Source organism: Lingula anatina, chromosome 10 (assembly GCF_051362555.1).
Source record: "Lingula anatina isolate TDL-2025a chromosome 10, LinAna3.0, whole genome shotgun sequence".
NCBI classification, from domain to species: domain Eukaryota; kingdom Metazoa; phylum Brachiopoda; class Lingulata; order Lingulida; family Lingulidae; genus Lingula; species Lingula anatina.
In genome coordinates, this window is record NC_141776.1 from 15,078,810 (window position 1) to 15,098,959 (window position 20,150).

General features: G+C 36.7%; 3 protein-coding genes across 3 annotated transcripts; 1 reads left to right on the plus strand and 2 right to left on the minus strand.

Moving 5' to 3' along the window:
* The first annotated feature begins 399 nt into the window (after positions 1 to 399).
* LOC106177970 (uncharacterized) lies at positions 400 to 5,098 on the plus strand. The gene is made up of 4 exons (XM_013560928.2): positions 400 to 735; positions 1,371 to 1,694; positions 1,858 to 2,810; positions 3,054 to 5,098. Exons 1-4 carry the CDS (start codon positions 733 to 735, stop codon positions 3,955 to 3,957), a joined length of 2,184 nt encoding a protein of 727 aa, XP_013416382.2. The 5' UTR covers positions 400 to 732; the 3' UTR covers positions 3,958 to 5,098.
* A 464-nt stretch (positions 5,099 to 5,562) lies between these two features.
* LOC106157196 (uncharacterized) lies at positions 5,563 to 10,266 on the minus strand. The gene is made up of 7 exons (XM_013532771.2): positions 10,080 to 10,266; positions 9,652 to 9,700; positions 9,076 to 9,227; positions 8,342 to 8,447; positions 7,952 to 8,022; positions 7,459 to 7,524; positions 5,563 to 7,017 (listed from the first exon to the last, which is right to left on the minus strand). Exons 1-7 carry the CDS (start codon positions 10,146 to 10,148, stop codon positions 6,853 to 6,855), a joined length of 678 nt encoding a protein of 225 aa, XP_013388225.2. The 5' UTR covers positions 10,149 to 10,266; the 3' UTR covers positions 5,563 to 6,852.
* A 527-nt stretch (positions 10,267 to 10,793) lies between these two features.
* On the minus strand, positions 10,794 to 18,815 carry LOC106177962 (uncharacterized). Its single transcript, XM_013560921.2, has 7 exons — positions 18,303 to 18,815; positions 14,385 to 14,433; positions 13,734 to 13,903; positions 13,336 to 13,441; positions 12,776 to 12,834; positions 12,494 to 12,550; positions 10,794 to 12,176 (listed from the first exon to the last, which is right to left on the minus strand). The coding sequence occupies exons 1-7, from the start codon at positions 18,369 to 18,371 to the stop codon at positions 11,952 to 11,954; spliced, it is 735 nt and encodes a 244-aa protein (XP_013416375.1). The 5' UTR covers positions 18,372 to 18,815; the 3' UTR covers positions 10,794 to 11,951.
* Between the last annotated feature and the right edge of the window lie 1,335 nt (positions 18,816 to 20,150).

Sequence of the window (20,150 nt, forward strand, 5' to 3'; positions counted from 1 at the left end):
GCTGGCAATACCGAAATCTTGAACCTAGGGTAAATGGGTAACTGAAGAATATATATTACACTTAATACATTAGGTGACGCGAAGAAAAGTTGAATGCTATTTTTGGTACATATGGCATGTTGTCAAATTAGATTAATCGTAGTTAAATAAAAGGCGGGACAGCAAAACAGATTTGTCTAAAAGTAGGAACATCTTTACTTTTTTGGGTGAGTGTTTTAAGCAATAACAAAGAGAACCCTTTATATTCAACAAACACAATACAATACAACAAAAGCTTATAAGTACAGTAAGTTTACCATTCAAACATATGTACGCTAAAAAAGTTTGAGTGCTATTTTTGGCACATGGCATATTGCCAAACTAGGTAAATAGAGTTACCAGGGTGACATCAAATATGGGGCAGCAAAAACAGAACCAGAACACATTTTTATAGGATGCATGGCACTGTTTTTATGAAGAAAAAAAAAACAAATTGTTTTTTAAGTAGAAGAAACAAAAGACCGCCTGTTTATATTTGTTTGTTTAACCTGTAGGATTTGACGAGGTCTACCTGTGCGAGTAGGTGCCGTTAAAGGTCTTCGCCATTTTTCATCGTTTGCACCTGTGGTAACGCCGTTTTGGGATACGACGAAGACGGCTTTGAAGTTAACTGTAAGCAATCTGGGATCGAGAGATGATAGTAGGGCGTTAGAGTCTTAAGGGAAGACACGGATAAATTTGAGACTGTTAAACATGGTAAGATATTGAAATTCGTAAAACATCAAATTTATAAACAATGTCAACCGTTCGTAAATGATTAACTACATAATCACAAGGTGTTATGTACATGTAGGAGAAGGAAATGGGGTTTTGTCGATAGTCGATAAAAGCACTAAAACATTCCATAGAGATGGCCTCTTTTATAAAGAAATTGAATAGAAACTATGTACGGGCGTTGGAATTAATTTAATAACTACATGTGCAGGGCTTATCCAGGATAAAATGAAAGGGGCGGGGGGGGGGGGGGGGAGGTCCAGAACGACATGCATCGAATGCAAAGCCAACCATCACCCTCTTTAGGTTCGGGGCCCCGAAATATTTTTAGTGTTTTAGAGGGCAAACGGTGCCCTTTGGTGCGGTTTAAAACTATGATTCAGCTAGTCATAGTTCTAATTTCAAGAGGGGAATATTGGTATATTTTTCAGAAACCGAAGGGGGGGGGTCAGGACCCCCCCCCCCCCCCCGACTCCCCCTCTAAATCCGCCACTGATGTGTCCATTGCAATGTCCATGCATGAATAGTGATTTCGTAACTGTGCAACATTAATAATTGATTCTAATGTACATTGTAACTGTATTGTCAGCTGTAGAATTGATTATATATCTTTGTAGGCTCTCAATTCGCTTGCTAAGCTGATGGAAATGATAGAATCCCATTCTACCAAGCTACAATTCCCCGCCACGGGAAATTTCAAGTATAACTACGTCAGAGAGAGACTTTTTGCTATATTTCAAGAGACGTATATAAGGAAACTGCGTGGCATGCTCTCGTGGACAAAGTCTGAAATTGTTGAGGTGGTTGTCTTTGGAGAACATGCTGTTGGGCTGGCTTCTCAAATGCAGTCATGTGGATTCAAAAGTGCAGAAGCTTCAAAACCAGAAAAAGACATACCACGACTGTTCATTTTTGCATCAGAAATATCCCCCACAAAAGAGGTAAGTTTGTGTTCGAAAATACTTCAGCTACAGAAGTTTATTCGCATTTAAATCTTCTCGCTTCCAGCTACATTAAAAGAATGCGTGGTTCTCCTTTCGGCAGAAAGGTTGTTTCTTGAGTTTCTTTGTTTTTTTTCTAATTTTTGATAATGCTATTTTCCAGGACGTAGAACTTTTACAACTGGTGTTGAATCAGACAAAAAACGAAGCATGCTCTTTGGTAGCTGTCGCATTGACATCGGATGTTATCAGTCAGAAAGAGCGCCTGGTAACAAAGGAAGATATTGTTAAAGAGATTTTACTGGAATGGCCCGCTGGTCATGTTATACTAACAAAAGCACTGGATGCTATATCCAGTGATATTTTGTTTTGGAATAACGAAAGAAGTATAACAGAGGAAGTGTTTCTTTATATGCTGGAAGCTGTAGAAAACGTCATGACGGACTTTTTGAAAGTTGTTCAAAATTTGGTCGCTGGCTTGGAAGATGTGTTGGAAGTAAAGTGCAATCTAGAGTCTAAAATACAGCAATATTTAAATTCAAATCGCAAAAAAATAGACCAGTGTGCAACCACAATTGTTTTGAAGAATCACCGAGGCAGGTTAATTCGTAGAAGGCTGTTCTTCGTTCAAAACAAGGAAACACTCGCAAACTTCACATTGCAGATCAGAAAAAAACTCATTGAAATAATGAGCCAAGGAGTAATTCATCTTGCCGATGAAAGTCAATGCGGGGTAGAGTCTGAGCTCAGTATGGAAAAAATCATGGCCTCATTCATGAAACATATACCGAAACCTGGTCCTGGGCTCTATCCTACTTTGCCACAGCCTGTGGATGTAAATGGGGAAAGCTTTCGGAAAATGGTCGCACTGGACTTTCACAATGACGTCACAAAACAGAGCGACAACATCACACGAACATTGCTTTCTTCCATTTACCAGTCGGACCCCGATGATGACGATGACAGACCAAAGACTGAAGACTTTGAAAAACTCAGACTTTTGCATTTAGAAATGAATAAACTAACCTCGAATATCAAAATAAACAGAAACCCACGCGATGCATCTCTGCTTCAAGTCCCGATAATTCCCGATCCGGTGAAGGCAGAGTTACACAAGTAAGTACATTAAAAGAAAATTAACTTAAATTAACATACATTCAGGAGCTGAATCATTTATACGAAACATGCATGTAACTATAGGGATTTTTGTCCATAATGTTTTTAGATGTTAAGTGTAAAATTTCACAAGCACCATAATACAATGTATTCTTTTAGAGAAGAAATAGGACAAGGTCGTTTACATTAACACACTAGTAGAACTGAATGCTGTGTTTGATATTGTTCAATTTTATTTCACAGAAAGCCCTTCATTAGAGCGTTTGGCATCATCTTTGGCAAGGTCCACATCTTCGTACAAGCGGATCTATGGCGCCAAGAAGAAGAAAAACTTCTCATAAAAAGCGAAATTGAACGTATTGTGTCTGATGATGAATTCTGCCAAGACTTCTGTATTGTGGAGTGGTCTCCAAATTCAAAGATCACTCCCTACGGTTTTGGCGTGGGATCGATGCTGTCCATGAAGCAAGATAGAAATCCCCCGTTTGGTACAGTGGGGTGTTTCGCGTTTGTTGACGGGATGGTCCAAGAGGTTTATGCTCTCACTGGTGCTCACGTGGCTATAAAGTGCAAGTACGTTGAGCACGAAGGTGGTTTTCTTCGAGTAGGCCAGATCGCATATTCGAAACCAGCCCAATTGGTAGTCTCGCAAGTGGACAGACCTCCCTCAGATCTGGTCGACATTGCCTTCATTCGATTAAGTGCTGAGGCAAGGAGAGCGTATGAAGGGGTTTTCATGGTACATGGTGAACCACAGGATTGCAGGTTGTTTACGGATGGTTTGGAATCTCTCCACGGCGAAAGAGTTCACAAAAATGGCGCGGCTACTGGATATACCGAGGGGATCGTTGTTGGTACTCTTCACATGAATGGTATGTTTCAACGCTTTTCTAACCTTCTGTTAGTGAAATCAGTGGGCAACAAGCCTTTCTCGCTGGATGGCGACAGTGGTAGTGTGATCGTTAAGAAGTCGGATTGTGCCCCGAACTCCTTGTTGGCAGTTTCGATGATCTTTGGTGGACTGGATATAAGGGATGGACCAATGTCAAAAGAATCTGAAGTTACAGTAACATTTGGCCTGTGTAAAGCTATAACTGACGCCGAGTTCAAACTTCAAAGACGTTTTCGGCTTCAGCCAAGCCCATAACCTGCTGCAAAAAACATTTTATCGTCCCCAAGTCTGTAAATTCATTGTCATTTGGGCATTTTCTTGAACATCAGTGATACCGACAATGATATTGACATTTTATTTTTGTGTGTGACACACGTGGAAATTAATGTTTTTAAGTAAAGGGGGTCATACATATGTCTCGATTCATTTGTATGTATATGTTGAGTAGAAGGTATTATATGTATAGAACACGTGTCTAAGTTTACGTCCTATTTGATACGTCAAAAGTAAGTGAAAAAATGACAAAACTATACGCACTAAAACATTTTCAGATTGATTGTAGCCTATTCGGTGATGGTTCTTTAATAATAAAATTTTACTTCCATAGAAATGGCAATATTATTAATCAAGCAACACATTTTATCCTGAACACCACCTAAGTTTCTTTCAGACCACCACAGAGACTACTTAATTCTTAGTCAGACATCAGCCCAGTGGCACACCGGTTAAATAAATGTGATATAACTAAATAAATATCCTCAAATCGGTGGAAAACAACTTTACAGACATAACCTGCTGTGGACTGGTTTTAACTTGCAGGGTGAACGCGGTACATGCTCGGAATCAAAACTACACTGGCTGAACTTTACACATTGAGTTCTCATCAGCAGCATGGCTAGGTCGTGACAACCTTTTATAAGCATGGAACGTGTAAATGGCACAATAATTATGATAATAATAATAATAATATCCGATTAATTGTTAAAGTTGGCCCATGGAAGATTTCATAGTGCCATTCACGTGTAACCTTGGATTTCACTATTAATGAAAAGATTTACCGTTTTTGGAGTTCATATACACATTGCCATTTCCAACACTGAAGTAAACTCAGCAGAACTGGGCCAGCATTTTGACTAAGGCATTACGGCCTTGGCATATAATAGAAACAATTTAAATTTGAATTTCCTAAAATAGGGTATATACATGAGCGTATATTTACAGTGCGCAATATATACACTACTGGGGCAGCTTAACTGTTTTCTCTGTACCAATAAAGAGGGGACGGACTTGTGTTTGAATCGATCAGTCTGTTTACAGGTTATGTGATTGACAATTTAATTGGCAAAGTTAAGCATAAAAATCTGTGAATTAAACCTAAAGGGGAGATTGGCTTGAGGCTGAGAAGGGATATTGCTTGTATTGTGTGACTGTTATTTTAGCAAAATATATTGTATTGAAGTTACAGCATGGAGTCGTTACATTCTTTTCTGTACATGTGTGCAGAGATGAATGCATAGAATCTGGGAATATCCCCGGCGTTTTTACAGATTGCTTTATCTAAAGATAAGAGCCCGCAGCACTAAGCCTCCTCGGGGTTAATTTTAAAGAGTTATTTAATGTAGTGAGGGACCCGGGGTAATAAGAAAGGTCCCTCAAAAGTAAAGAAAGAACCCTCACGTTTCAAAAACATGAAAGAAGACGAGTATAATTAACAAGCTTTTTCTTTTTATGACGCACATAACATTAAATTTTTAATAAATGGTGAAAATAGGGTGTAAGCCTCAATTTTAATATTTGTGAATGTGTGTGTTCTAAAAAATGAAGTAATAAAAGCGCCAATACATTCTCATACTCACTGTATTCAAAATTAATTCTTATAAAATTTTATTTCTCTTTAAAGAAGCATCATTGCCAATCAAACTACTTGTGTTTAAAAAACAATCACCGACAATTGCAAATCTTTCTATATAAGTCTATGTCAAGACCTATTTTAAAAACCACTCATGACATTGATATAAAAAAAGCATCTTGTGGATTTTTTAATGTTGATCCACGGATGAAGACTCCATAGTGTCCTTCACGTGTAATCATGCATGCACTGAAGGCATTTCACTAGTAATGCGAAGTTTTACAGCTAGAGCAAACTCAGCAGGACTAAGTAAGCTTTCTAACGACTGCATCACGGTCTTAGCACATAAATAACTTTCATTTTGAATATCCTAAAAAAAGAGTATGTACATAAGCATATATTTACAATTTACAATATAAATACTACTGGGGCAGCTTAACTGCTTTTCCGAATATCAATCAATCTTTTATAAGACAATCGTTAATGGTAAGGAAAACATTCGGGTGTCATTCTAATTACAGATAATAACATAGCTGCACTATTTAAAGCTTTACACATATTTCTTGCAAACCTGAATAAAACAATATATACAGTCAACTCAAAGTTACTTCCTAGGTTTTTTGTGTCTTGGCGACGTTAAACAGATCTATCTAAAAGTACGGGTATTGTAAGGTTAAACGAAGGATTTTGTTGTTGATTCTGTCTTCAAAATTGCTAAATAATAATTAGATTGCTTCTTTCGCTTCAAATTTTACCACATGGCCGCTCTGCAAAGGCAGTCACTCTATAAGCAAATACAGACAAGATATATTATCTAGTTCGACTCAAGGAGTCCTAAAATCACCTTGAACGCTAAAAGGCAAAATTCTCCCTAGTAAATACATACATTTTAGTTTAATATAAAACGGTTTCTTACTTATTTACGTGCTACGACAATATGATGGCCTCTAAAGCTCCCCCTTCAAATGAGATAATACAGTCAAATGATTCTGCTTTACTCAAAATTCCAAAATCCACATGTGCTTTAATTTGTCATTTGTTTCGAGATATTTTAAACTAAAGGGCAAATTTTCTTGTCAGCTGTGTCAATAGAATAATTTCCGCCTGCACGCATCTCAGGATGAACAAAGTAAATGTAGCCTAGACTTTGCTACTAACTGTAATCCTTAATTTTCAAAGTTATTTTTCATATTTAACACGAAATTACTTTGCTTAAATATTTTCACTACATAAAGTTTCTTTTCTTAAAAAACCTCAACTTGCATCCTTGCTTTAGGAGAAAACATAACAATTTGGTTTCATTATACCGTGCTCTCACTGCCCTTCTTCAATTTTATTTTTCGTTTTTCCTCGGGTAGTTCCGGATACTTGCTGGAGTAGATAGTGGGGGCCTCTAGCGAGAAACCTCCTCCTCCACCTCCTGAAGTTGACCTTGACCCGGTGATATGGTTACTGTAACCGTCAGCCTGTGAATAAAAATAATTGATTGGTAATAGTTCTTCTACCCACATTATGCGTACATGAAAAGGTTATCTTTGCTATTTAAAAGATGAATAATGTATTTTGATAATTACTACTCAAATAGTAAGTTTAATCTGTGTGGATCAGTGAAAGTAGGCCTATCTCACAAATCTAGCAACTCAATATTTCTACGTAGAGCACATAATTCATTTTGTTATGTTTGTTTTTTTCTCAATAATTTAAAAGCCTGTTTATTGTTCTCGTTTCTTTTATCCTGTTGTCATCAAAATAGCCTGTATCTGTGATCATTGCTGTTATAATTAACCATTTTTAAGTGATAGGGCCCTGTTTGCGCAGACTTTCTCCATAAATTAGAAATGAACAAGTGATATGCACAGAAGTCTTTAAAATTTTGTGTTTTTGAAGACATCAAGCAAATTTCTCACCGAATCTAGATCATCAGTGTATCCAAATAAATGGTGATACGACCCAACACATATCAATGCATATACCTGAAATACAGAGTACGGTAATTTGTTAGTGAAAATAACTTCGCTCACACTATAATTTATTGAAACTTACCTAAAATACACCCAAATTTTTAAGCTATCTTTGCATATTATTTGGTCAATGTTTTGATACGACTAAGCACAGTACATTAAAATTATAAACTAGTTCTTGTACTGCTGAAATACCAAAAAAGCAAAATAATGTACCATTCATGATATTAATCGGTATATGAAAGGATAGTCCTTATTTCAGCAATGTTAACCAAGTATGGTTTACATATGTATAAATATTTAAAATTCAAATATCTAAAGTACTTTCAATTTACCAGGACGACAGGTAATCACTTCTAAAAAAATAAAGAATCTGATGCCAGAATCCCATGAATGACACATAAACAATCTTCATTTTATTGCCAACCTTTTTACTTACGTTTATTACAAAAAATGCAATATTGAGCACCACGGGCACCCAGATGTACGAAGACAGGTTGGGAAGAAAAACTGGAAAAGAATGTGATATTTTCAATTAAAATTTAATAATAATAATAAACTCAATAACAACTTTCGAATATCAGGAAAGACTGATTTAATTTACTTTACCACGTGTCTTTGCAAAAAAAAAAAAAAAAAAAAAAAAAAAAGAGAGAGAGAGAGACAGAGAGAGAGAGAGAGAGATGGGAAAATCAAAGTGAAATAATGCACAGTATGCATCCTCTCGAATTTTAGCAAGTAAATTTTAGCAAGCATGTTCGTAATGTGGTCTATTTAATAAAAGAAGCTAGAAATATAATAAAATAAAGTAATAGAATAAAAACCACACCTGTATCCATGCCACATATGTAGTATAACACTATACAGACTATGTAGTATAAACACTCAACAATGGTGAACACCATCCATGGCACTAACATCCATCTTGTCCGACTCTGAAAAATATCACAAAACACTTCTATTTAGAAAATAATTCGTTTTTGTGAGTAGAAAAATACACTCATTGTAATAAATAATATTATAACATCACATGATAAACATCGTGTTGCCTACTTAATATTTGTAAATGTGTGTAAGTAAAGGGTAGACAAAAGAACATTTAGGAAAAGGTGGGCTTTCTATTACGATAAAGCAATTCAGCAATTCAGGTGAAGATAAAGTTGAGCAGTGACATATTCAGGAGTTGAAATGGGTATTAAAGTGGAATCGAGATAAGAAATAAAAATATACAAGCAGTAAAAGCAAATATGAATGAATTGATTGTTAAATACGTAGTAAAACAAATAAAAATTTAAGAAACTTTCATCCCTTCGGGACCCATCTTTGAGTCTTTGATATCTAAACCTGGGAGCATGTAATAACAAATAAGAATAGAGTAATATATATACGATCATATGACAAGCAGTATATGTAAAAAGGAAATTGAAAATTGAAAAGCACCTATTGACGTTCTTATACCCAGGTAGGTGTCTCATTCTTTCTATATTCTTAAGCCTTGGACCAGACGTATATCATTACATGTACATATATTACGACTACAATACTATAGTTATTGTGCCATACCTTGCCAGCCCCACACAGGGCGACGAGAGACGCTAACAGCCACAGTAAGTGGAGGGGTACTGATATGTAACTGATGGCGTCACTCAGGATAAAATTCCCGCCAAAAAATGTCCCGCACTCCGTGTAATACCCCCCAGTTACGGCCATGGAGGCTGAAATGTGATAGATTTGACAGGCAAATATTTTGACTTTGTTTGAATTTTAAATTACACGCATTTTAAATTAAACTTAGACTGGGATGCTCGACTGTTAAACTTTCACAAGACAAACAATCAAGAAATAACTCTTAAGCACTTAAATCAAACTCACATAAGATCAAGAACGAAAAATACATTGAAGAATCATTAAATTAAAAATAAATATTTTATGAAATATTAATCATGACTTCCTCAAAATATTTCTATTCCACGTATATTAATTATTTATTGAAAAATTTTTAGCCGTAGAGAACCAGATTTAAGCGGTGTAAATGTGTAAATGATGTCGCCAGCTTATACAATGTATTAATTAAAGTGTACGCGTTACATGCATAGGGAGATAGAAGTTGTACGATATTCTTATAGACTCTATACTTACTGAGGGTGGCGATGTAGCAGTAGTAGACTAGACTGCCGAGTGAACAAAACTGGAATATGAGAAGAAATATCGGTAATACTTCAAATATACTACAAGCACATGTGCACCTTTAAATAAAATATTTGTGTGTGCGTGTGTGTGCGTGTGTGTGTGTGTGTATGTGAGAGAGAAAGACCCCAGGTGTGTGTGTGTGTGTGTTTGTGTGCGTATGTGCATGTGTGTAAGAGAGAGAGAGAGAGAAGAGAGAGAGAGAGAGAGAACAATGCAGCATGGGCACCTGTAGGCCTACTACTTATTTATATGCTGGATACACGCATCAGGATATAGACGTACCAGTTATGAGCACATAAAAAAAGTACTGCCACTAACACCTCTATACTAACACTTTTATAGTTCACCTGTACTCATTACTCCCAAAGGTAACTTACCAGGGTATAGAAGCAGCATGCTAGGGTTCCCCTGTGCAAACTCCAGCAGAAACAACACTTGGTCATCATCTTGGCGACGGTTTAAATGAGATCTTTAAGTCTTGGCGTCCTCCATTTTTGTCACTTAACCGCTGGGGATATAGTACACCTGAGTTTACTGCACATGCGCAGACGGCCGCCATTGCTTGTTATCGTCTCAGGTAGGTGACACATTAAGTCGGTATTTACAGGTGAGGGTTTAATGTAGGTCAACTGACAAGCGCAGTTGGTGCTGCTTTTGAATTCGCTTATCTTGTTTATAAACTCGCTGCAGTAGGGGATATTGTCTTTCGAATTTCTTTTAAATATATATGTAGCAGTGACAAATATATTTCTTGCTGTTTATGCTTTGTAAATTCCATATGTTAAGTGTTGTACCGGTAAATGTGCATGAAAATTGTGGATATTTATTTCATGTAAAAGCATTTTTGAATCTTTTGCACTTATGAAACGAATTAATAAAATAAAAAAAAAATATGTAAAAGAACTGCAGAAAGCGAAAGGCATCTTGTAAAACACAGGACTATTTTTTTTTCATAAGGATGAAGATAGGGTAATCTTTGGCGGCATGTCCAGAGACCTTAATTTAATGTGAATTTGTTAAACTTAAAATGCGTGATTGCTTCAGCACATCCGCTTTTTATACTATCTTGAATAACTTGCAAAAACAGTGAATACAGTTTGCATACTTTATTCATCATGCAACAACTTTCTGCTCCAACATACAAAATATTATCATTAGTAAAGCTATTAATGGAAGTCCATTCGAATGAAGCAAACAAACTCAAGTAATTTCCAATTTCTATGTTATATTATTTAATTAAAGCACAACAGTATGCTTAAAGATGGTGTATATTATGCGGCTTGCGTCTTTATAGCGAATTACAACTGGTCACATTTTTTAAACGGATTTCCAAGATGGGCGACAGTACAATGTACATCTTATATAAAAATAATAATAATAATAATAAATGAAAAAAAAAATTTTTTTTAAAATCCACACATTACTACATGTAATACTAAAACCTAAACCCTGAGTATTACAAAACGTGAAACATTACAATATATATATTTTTTTAATTTGTATTTGCTAAGAAACCAAATATTTGTCTTTCGTTTTGTTTCACGAACGATTTAAATGTTAGTTTTTAATTTTTTGTTTAATAATTTTAATACTTTAAAATATGTTATCATCATTTGTAAAGCACTCTCAAACAATCCATTTATACGGGAAAAATACCATAATTCGTCATCACCGACTATTAACTCACAGCTGAAGTATATATATATTTTTTCTTCAGCACTATCAGCAGTATTAGTACACGAACAGCACTATCAGAATTGTTCAATATTTCTCATTATACATTGCATGTGATATGAACTCTCCCGTCTTTTTCTTCTTCTTGTGCTCTCTCTCTCTCTCTCTCTCTCTCTCTCTCTCTCTCTCGTGTTATCATTTTGGTCTCAGAATCTCAGTTATCTTACATGTACAGTGGGGGTTTTATTTCACCGACTCACAACAGCCCGACTTTATTATTTTTTCATAAATTCAAATTTGTCCTTAGGTCCAACTACATTTTTCTATCGCCTGCTTTAATTTTTTCAATATTTTGCGAAGGAATAAATTTACATTTCCTCTTCGCCGTTTTCCATTCACCAAATATTTCATTTTCGCCTGTTGTGTTATCCGCAGGCAGAATATTTTTATCAATTAATTTAGTTCAAATTCCAACAATTATCGTCTGCGCTCCCTCCGTATATTCTGATGCGCTTCAGACTTTAACCAAACATTTACATAAGTCCATATTCAAGTCAATTATCGTCTGCTTCCTCTCAATACCGTCTGCCATCGTAGTCTCGGCTCTTGGAGAAGTTTCGGTACGGCGGGTAGCCCCCGTTGCGTATGGGTAGGGTGCCACCCCTGGGGAAGTCGGTGTAGACGTACACGGGTCCCCTGAGAGAGTGTCCACCCGGGTGGGAGCTCTGGGGGTAGATGTAGACAGGGGAGTTCCGGGAGTCGATCAGGTCGGAGAGGTGGATGGGAAGCTTCTTCTTTTTCTGTGAGGAGTAATAATATTTTAGAAAATTAAGATATTTTGCATAAAAGTAACAGCCATGGTTAAGCCAAACTTAAATGCTTGCAATAAATATTATGTCTAATCAAAACTGACCAAATTGCATCAAAAATAGAATTTAAGGTTTCATTTTTTAGAATCGTGACTTGTGCTATCCACTTCTCATTAAACCTGTTTTATAAATATTTGTATTCAATTGATTCACTCCGTATTCAGTGTTATATACCCAGTATATTTACACCATCCGTTTCCAATTAAATAAATTGTATGTATCTATAAGAAAATGAACAAATACTTTACCGCTTCTCTTCTTGCAAGCTGGGTGAAGTAGAACCCAACACAGACTATGCTGTAGATCTAAAAAAAAATAATGCAGCCTCTAGTATGAATATAATAAATGTAGGACTTGTTCCTAAAGGTTGTTCAAGTTCTTTTCACACTTATAGTCACCTTTACGTTCTGCTTCTCTTGGACGCACGCACACGTAAACACACGCACACACACACACACACACACACACACACTGAAGCTACATGTGCACACACAAACACACAGACACACACACAGCTGTTCTATACTTACATCAAGAGCCATCAAGCCCAGAGCAAGGACAACTACCAACCAGTAAACAACCCACCAATCTACAAAATAAAATTATACGATTCTTTAGAATATAAAGTCATTTATTATTAATATTTTAAGTTGTCACACCGACAATAATAACGATAATAAAAGTGTAACAGAGACACCAGATAAATAAATGAAAAAAAAAAAAAACATGAAAAAATACATCATTATACTGTAAAATTCCCCTGCTCAGGTGCCATGACCTTTGACCTTTCAATTATGGCGTGGGAGGTCAACTGATATACATGTACATCTGCCATTTTCATAGGCTGGAGAGATGGTGCCCTTTCATATCACAGGGACTTCTTAAACTGTACATTAAATGTAAGTATCTGATACAGTAACATACTAGTAGCGCACCCTGTAGGCAGAGAGTAGGTCTATCTCTCCTCTGTAGTTTTCATAAACTGAATAGATGACATTTTGAATATTTTGCTGTGTCTGCCTCTTGTTCTTATTACCTTTCTATATTCAATATGCTACAGAATACCTAAATGTAAAAGTCGAATACTTACACAGATAGGTCACAGTGAAGACCAGCAGAAGAATGATGATAACAAGATAGTACAAGGACAGCAACGCCATCATTATCAGCCAAGGAATAAAACACCAGCGGTTTCTCTGAAATAAAAACATGAAATAATCAATATAATATAATACAATATTGTTATTTAATGATCTATTTTATCTGTCCATACATACTTATTCAATACGATAATCCAAGGTTTTTATACAGAATTAAATTTTGCCCAGCGGTAAAGAGAATGACACATGCCTCTTTGCTCGAAGTGCGATTTCAAGCATGTTTGTTCGCTTAAAACAGACACAGAGATTAAGTCTACATTTCAAAAAGAAATCAAACACAGAAATTAAAGAGAAAGCCTAAAACGAAAACCAAATCAGAAAGTCTCACCACCCCAATCCCAACAAAGAGCACTATACAGGCTATCAACCACAGTGCGGCGGCTACAATAATGGTGTATATGTTGGCCTCCGAGATAACCAACCAGTCCAGTGTGGACGTAGTATAGGTGGTCAGGTTGACCCCGGTCACTACCACCACTGTGGTCTTGGCCGCATTCACTGAAATAAATGTATGGGAAAATATGTTTACTTTTTTAAAAAAAAAGTTTACTTATCAATTACTGAGCATTCAACTTTCAAACGCTTTTGTTGATAGATTGGAATTTAAAGGCATAGAACTGAATTTGAGATGGCTCGGCGGCATTGATTGAAATAAATGTATGTGAAAACATGTTTACCTTTTTAAAATATTTTTAAAGTTTATTTATGATTTATTGAATACAAAATCTTCAAATGCATTTCATTTGCAAAATAAACAAATAGATAAATAAATAAATAGTTTGTAAAGAGTTATTTATTTGTGAAATATTAAGTTGCGACAGATCACCATAGGAAGTTTAGTTAAAAACAATCTAATTTTTACCATCTTTACATGGGAGAAAACGAAAAAAACCCATTAACTTGTTGTTATTTTTGTGATAACTTTGCACAAATATATCTAGTTAATTCTGTGAACTGGGTAGTATTCCATAACACTCACCTATCGCTGCATAATATATATACACGGTCAGCAGAACTAGGGCCCAGAGCTGAAAATAATATATAGAAAATAAGCTCGTAACTTTAATCTGGCTCATAAACACTGGTTGTTAGCAATGGTTTTACCTTGAAATGAAGTAGTTCTACTAAAGACTACTAGCATATAAATATCTAATAAAAATTTGACAATTTTCGTTTGTCCATTCTGTGCAAGAATACGCAGGAGGATACTACAAGGATAATTGATAGAAGGAAAGGAGTTGGATCACAATATGATGGGCAGAGTTGGGGTAGGGGTACAGGGGGTTCATGAAAGAAGGAAAGGGAGCTTGACATGATTTGGGGGTGGGGTAAAGGGGGTGACATTTGGTTAACCCATAGATTCTTCTGCACCCTGATTAGTAACATCTTGAGACCCTCCAGTGCATGACTCAAGTAATGGGTGGAGAACTCTGTGTGACACATGAAGATCTTTAAATGTCGATCGTTGACAATTATTAGAGAAGAAAAACATTCATCATTATCATTTTTGGCTTATCATTTTGAATCACAACCTGTCGTCAAATAATAACAGCCGGAAAATCTGAAAATTTATTCCAAATCATTAAGACATCTGCAGATCAACACCCAACATTAAGAACAGTGACACGCTATCATATTTCAGAGTAATGATTCAGTCTCGAAGCCCAGAGTTTACGATTACTCCACACTCTGTCAACTTTGAGCATCTGGTCTATTTAAAATTATACCCAGTAGTTCATAATGGACTGCTGGTGTTACCCAAGACGTGATAACAACGCTAAGTCTGGAGCTACTATAACCAACTACTTCAACATGTGACGTAACTGACGTAAGGGCACTTTTACAGACGTCAAAAACTAATTATCAGCTGTTCGTGAAAATAGCACCCGTACAGTCATGGATTATGTTCAAGCCGTCCGGCAAATGGCACCGTATACATTTACATACATGCATCATCATATACTGACAGGCAGATGGTTTCTGTGCACTGAGTTAAGAATATTTTACACGCGCGGGGGACATGTAGCCTACATGTACACGTATACATTTCAGTTACTTTTAAAGACAAGTCTCAAAATAAATGAAGCATTGTCACAGATGTTGAGGTTCTTCATTGGGTTGATAATGATATTGCTTATTTGTTATTTTTATCGTAATACTAATCTGTTTAGAATTATTTCGAATGTTTGCATAGCAATTCGGGTAAAAGAGTTGTTATACATTATAATTATGAATAAATACATAGGCAAATACGTATACTAAATACGTATATGAAATACGCATACTATATGACATTTCTTTATGCAGAAGCTGAAAATATGCTTAAAACGCATGGATAATACGTGGATAGAATGAAACCATTCTACTATTATGTATGATAAAGCAAATTCGGCCTGTCTAGCCCCTGTGTGCGCGTGCATGTGTGTACGCTCGCGTGCCTTGGCGCACTACTGAGAACGCGTCTATATCTTGCATTCATATTTCAACATTTGAACACGTGGAATGAGTAATGACATTAGTAACGGCAGATCCATCCTCAGCGTTTTCGTGTAAAAGCGTATCGGTTACAAAAAGGGGAGGATTTCTACATTCCAAGCGCCATTCCAAACAATTCCACATTGTGTAACAGAAGGATTGGTTGTAGGGCGTTAAAAAGGTTCGGTACCCCTGAAAAACAGTGACACATACCTCACAACTTAATTTATTTGGAATTCTCTACACGTTGAAAAAAGTTAGTTATGTAGAGTAAGGGTGAGACAACGTGGGGAAACTTGTCTCTAAAAGGTCTGCTAATCAGTTGATAATTGTGGCTTGAGAGAAGGGGTTTCAACACGAACATCTATTTTAGTTCATGACCTAAAATTATCTTCAGAATAACCGGTATAACCATTTACTAGTATAAGTATTTTTTCTTTTGTTTTCTTCGTTAGTGAGTTCCTTTACAGCATACATATAAAGCGTATCACGTTTGACATACTTTACCAAAACCGGGGATAACAGCTGATAAAACATTTTTTCACGAAGAAAACAATTTGCTCAAATAACTGCCAATCTATTCAACTTTGAAATAAAGTCTTAATCCGTTCCTTCCAGCACTGCTCCACATATCAAACTATCGCACTGGAGAGAATAACAACAATAATATTACTCAATACAGATTTGGTATTTCTCTGTTGAAATCAATTAATTAGGCACGGAGCGGTGCGTGAAAGGTCTGTGTGGAGCTGGTAAATAATTGAGTGTATGGATTTACTACACCTATATATGTCTTAGGGCCATTCACATAACCCTATCGTGCTAGCAGGATCGATCTACCTCCGAGGGGATTCTTGCTAAATTGCTATCAGTTTAAGCTTGCACGAAAGTTAATTAGCAGCTTCAGTGGGCGTGACAGACATTTAAGCCGCTTAAACCAAATCCCCTCGGAGTTAGATCGATCCTGCTAGTACGATAGGGTTATGGGAACCCAGTTTTGCTGAATGTACATGTATCCTTGATCACACGTACAGCCCTCACGCCCTTGACTGCCAGTTAAGTTTGGGCATGACATTGGATATATTTGCGCCACATTTTTTAGCTTGCGTCATACCTGGTACCTTATCAACGTCACGTACACTGCACGTGAAAAATAATATTATTATGTTGTAATTTGTTTTTTCGCTTTTCATACAGATATGAGTCACGCTTTGTGCCACAAAAGACAAAACAAACATGTACTCAGAATCAGTGCATACGCATACCCACCCATCCCCAGACAAAATGAGAAATTCACCGAAACTGTTGAAACGTATTTCAATACAAGAACACCAATTAAGTTGGATAAAATCCATATGGAATGTTGGCTTTGTACGCTGAGTGACGGCCATCGTGTTATATTTACTCATGCTGGTCACTCGGTCCAGTTCAAAACAGGGGCGTGGACAGGAATACCACTTAAATATATAGTAGAAAATGAAATCAAATTAAAGATCTCAGAACAATAGAAAAAAATCATAAGAGGGTGTGTTTTTTTTTTTTTTGAAAAAGTAAGCCTCTTTGTCCTCTTAGTTGACCCAATTTGAGCCATGACATAGAACCGAGGTCAAATGTTGATTCAGAGTGACCCTTCCTAGCAAAAAGGCCGTTCTTTCGATCAGGCTTGGATATTTTGTTTTTGTTATATATAAGATATATACAACCTTTAAAACGTGAGCGTCACGCCCAGAGAACTTTATCTTTTTGCTTTTACGAGCTGCTTAATTGCCCCCTGTCAACTCTGTTGGGGCGTGGACGATCTATCGACCCGGCACGGTAGGGCAGGTAGAGTTTCAGTCGCTTAGGTTAAAATTAACTCGGAGTACTGCAGTTTGCAACAAGTGTATCCAAATTCAGAAACTTAAACGTGCAGTTTATGAATTTTGAACTAACAGATGGATGTGTTTAACGGGTGACCGAAGCTGACGGCTATTAATAATATTCATACCAAAGCCATTCAGCTGTGGAGCGATAGAATGTCTTTTATACTTCGTGAATGGAAACATTGTGCCCTATAAAACACGCCAAGCTTTCAATACACCTGGTCGGCGAAGTTCTTGAGATTTTTATCACGGTTATTGAGGAAACTGTTTGCATTCAGTTAAAAAGTTTGGGTATTGGATCCCAAGAGCCATTTTGTTCTCTCATGTATTCATACTAATAAATCGATCATATTATACACGAACGACCCCTTATGTTCGAAAGATTTACCCGAAAGTGCCTTTGTATAGGGAGGTATACTGCAGGTAAAGGGTGGGGGACAAGTGGAAGAATGTGGCAAAAAATTTTACCAAATGATATACCCTTAACACTTAATACAGTCTTTGATATAAGCCAACATCGCTACCGTTACACCGTATCTAATGCGTTATAATATGCTTACCGTTGACCACACTCCACTAAATATACTCCCTTGCCGCAGATTACAGCAACAACAGAATGTCCTCAGCATGTTTGTAGGTGTGTAAAGTGAACAAAACACTGTGAAATATGCTGTCCTCTGTTTTCACCGCTGTGAAATTGCCTGTCAACAATTTTGTCACCAAGCTGCACTTGGTAAAGAGGTTGTCCCGTATGGGTCACAGAACCGCCAAAAAGGCTGGATACTTTATGGTAGACCTCAGAAACTCAACAGGTGCGCCTCTTTTTCGCCTGTCCTTTTTTAGTGTCACCACCTCTCTCTCGTGCTCCGCGTTCTCTCTCTCTCTCTGTCTCTCTCTCTCTCCCTTGCCTCGCCCTCTTTCCTTTCCAAGTGAGGTGCGTTGGATGCCTGCTACCCGCGGTGGCTCGAGTGTAGTTAACGCCCTTCCTTTGTCAATATGGACCGTATTATATTCCCTGCTCAATTACATTCGGGGGCAGTTATCGAATAACAATAATACGCTGGCCTTTGTGGCATTGTAGCAAGGATTTCTTAATACAGCAAACAATTGGCGATGTTTTCTGATGGTATACTGGAATGGAGGTGGACGTGAACAATATTGTTTACAAAGCAGAAGATGGTGTTTTTTCTTTTGTAGCAAGAATTATTACAATTGATAATATGACTTGGCCTAGTGCACCAATTTATATATAATTTAATCAATCGCTAAAAAGACACTTATTAATGTACTTCTTTTCTTAAAATGATTAACGGTAAAGTGGACCGTGTTTTTTAAACATTATCATGGGCCACAGTATGATTGAAAAAGATGCTACAAGTTTGTGAGCGCGGTTAATGAAACAGAAATTCAGCCGCATTTATTGCGCTCCTTTTAATCAAATATAACCAAATATAGATTCAGTTTTGAGCAAGAGTGGACAATTTATTTCGAAAATATGAAAATTAGCCCGGTAATTAAAAGTTGAATGTCGTCTGCAGCATAGTAAATGGAAACGGTGGACTACGTGTCACCGTACTCACATTGAGTAGATAACTTCCCGATTTTTATTCATAAGATAACTGAAGAAGCCAAGGACAAAAAAGGAGGCGTGGTGATCGACACATGATAACTGCAATAAGTAGCCACCTGTTCAGGGCGACTGATAAGAGGCTCTGAAATCGTGTTTTATTGAAAAAAATAAAAACCGCTTTGTCTTTACGCTGGAGACGTGTTAAAATTGTTCGCCCTGCCCTCCAAGTCCACCCCCCCCCCCCCCCCAAAGATAAAAAAATAAATGCGTCTTAAAAACAATTCACAGCAGAAAATGTTAAGAAAGAAGAAAAAACAGAGAATAAGTCAGCGAGAATGCTTAACGCATATTCGTCTGTGTGTACGCAATATTGAACAGTTCTCAGTAAGTCAAATATATAGCGCACCCAAACACACAAACACACGAAACATGGGAGTACAGGTTAACCTAATACAAAAGGTATTACGTAGACCCTCCCAAGTGAAGTATTTGTTTTTAGCAGCGTGACTGGAATAGGGTTATGTTTAATGGAAACACAATGGAGAGAGGTATACAAAGTCATAAATGAAACACGCGGGTTTAAGGTGGTCACTTTAGTCGCCGTAACCGCATTTTCAGCCTGATTAAGTAAGACCAAAAAAGTCTAAGGGCTTATTCACAATGAAACTATCGATCTACGTAGATAGATCCAAGTTCGTGGAACTCATTCTGAATGCAATCAGATAAACATTTTAATGTTAAAACAGGTGTTGAATAGAATAAAAAAAGTTGGTGATTATATTGGGTATGCATTGTCAAGTTTTTTATCACTCTAAAATTATCTTAGCCCGAAAAAATA

Bases quoted from the DNA above. Each gene is read 5' to 3' on its own strand.
- LOC106177970 (XM_013560928.2), top strand. The intron at 1,695-1,857 runs GTAAGTTTGTGT...GCTATTTTCCAG, and splicing joins AAATATCCCCCACAAAAGAG to GACGTAGAACTTTTACAACT. The intron at 2,811-3,053 runs GTAAGTACATTA...TTTATTTCACAG, and splicing joins GTGAAGGCAGAGTTACACAA to AAAGCCCTTCATTAGAGCGT.
- LOC106157196 (XM_013532771.2), bottom strand. From the start codon at position 10,148: ATGATGACCAAGTGTTGTTTCTGCTGGAGTTTGCACAGGGGAACCCTA. The intron at 9,701-10,079 runs GTAAGTTACCTT...CTCATATTCCAG, and splicing joins CATGCTGCTTCTATACCCTG to TTTTGTTCACTCGGCAGTCT. The intron at 7,525-7,951 runs GTAAGTAAAAAG...TCTGTATTTCAG, and splicing joins TTGCATTTTTTGTAATAAAC to GTATATGCATTGATATGTGT.
- LOC106177962 (XM_013560921.2), bottom strand. From the start codon at position 18,371: ATGCTGAGGACATTCTGTTGTTGCTGTAATCTGCGGCAAGGGAGTATA. The intron at 14,434-18,302 runs GTAAGCATATTA...TATTATTTTCAG, and splicing joins TTAGTGGAGTGTGGTCAACG to CTCTGGGCCCTAGTTCTGCT. The intron at 13,442-13,733 runs GTGAGACTTTCT...TTTTTATTTCAG, and splicing joins TCTTTGTTGGGATTGGGGTG to AGAAACCGCTGGTGTTTTAT.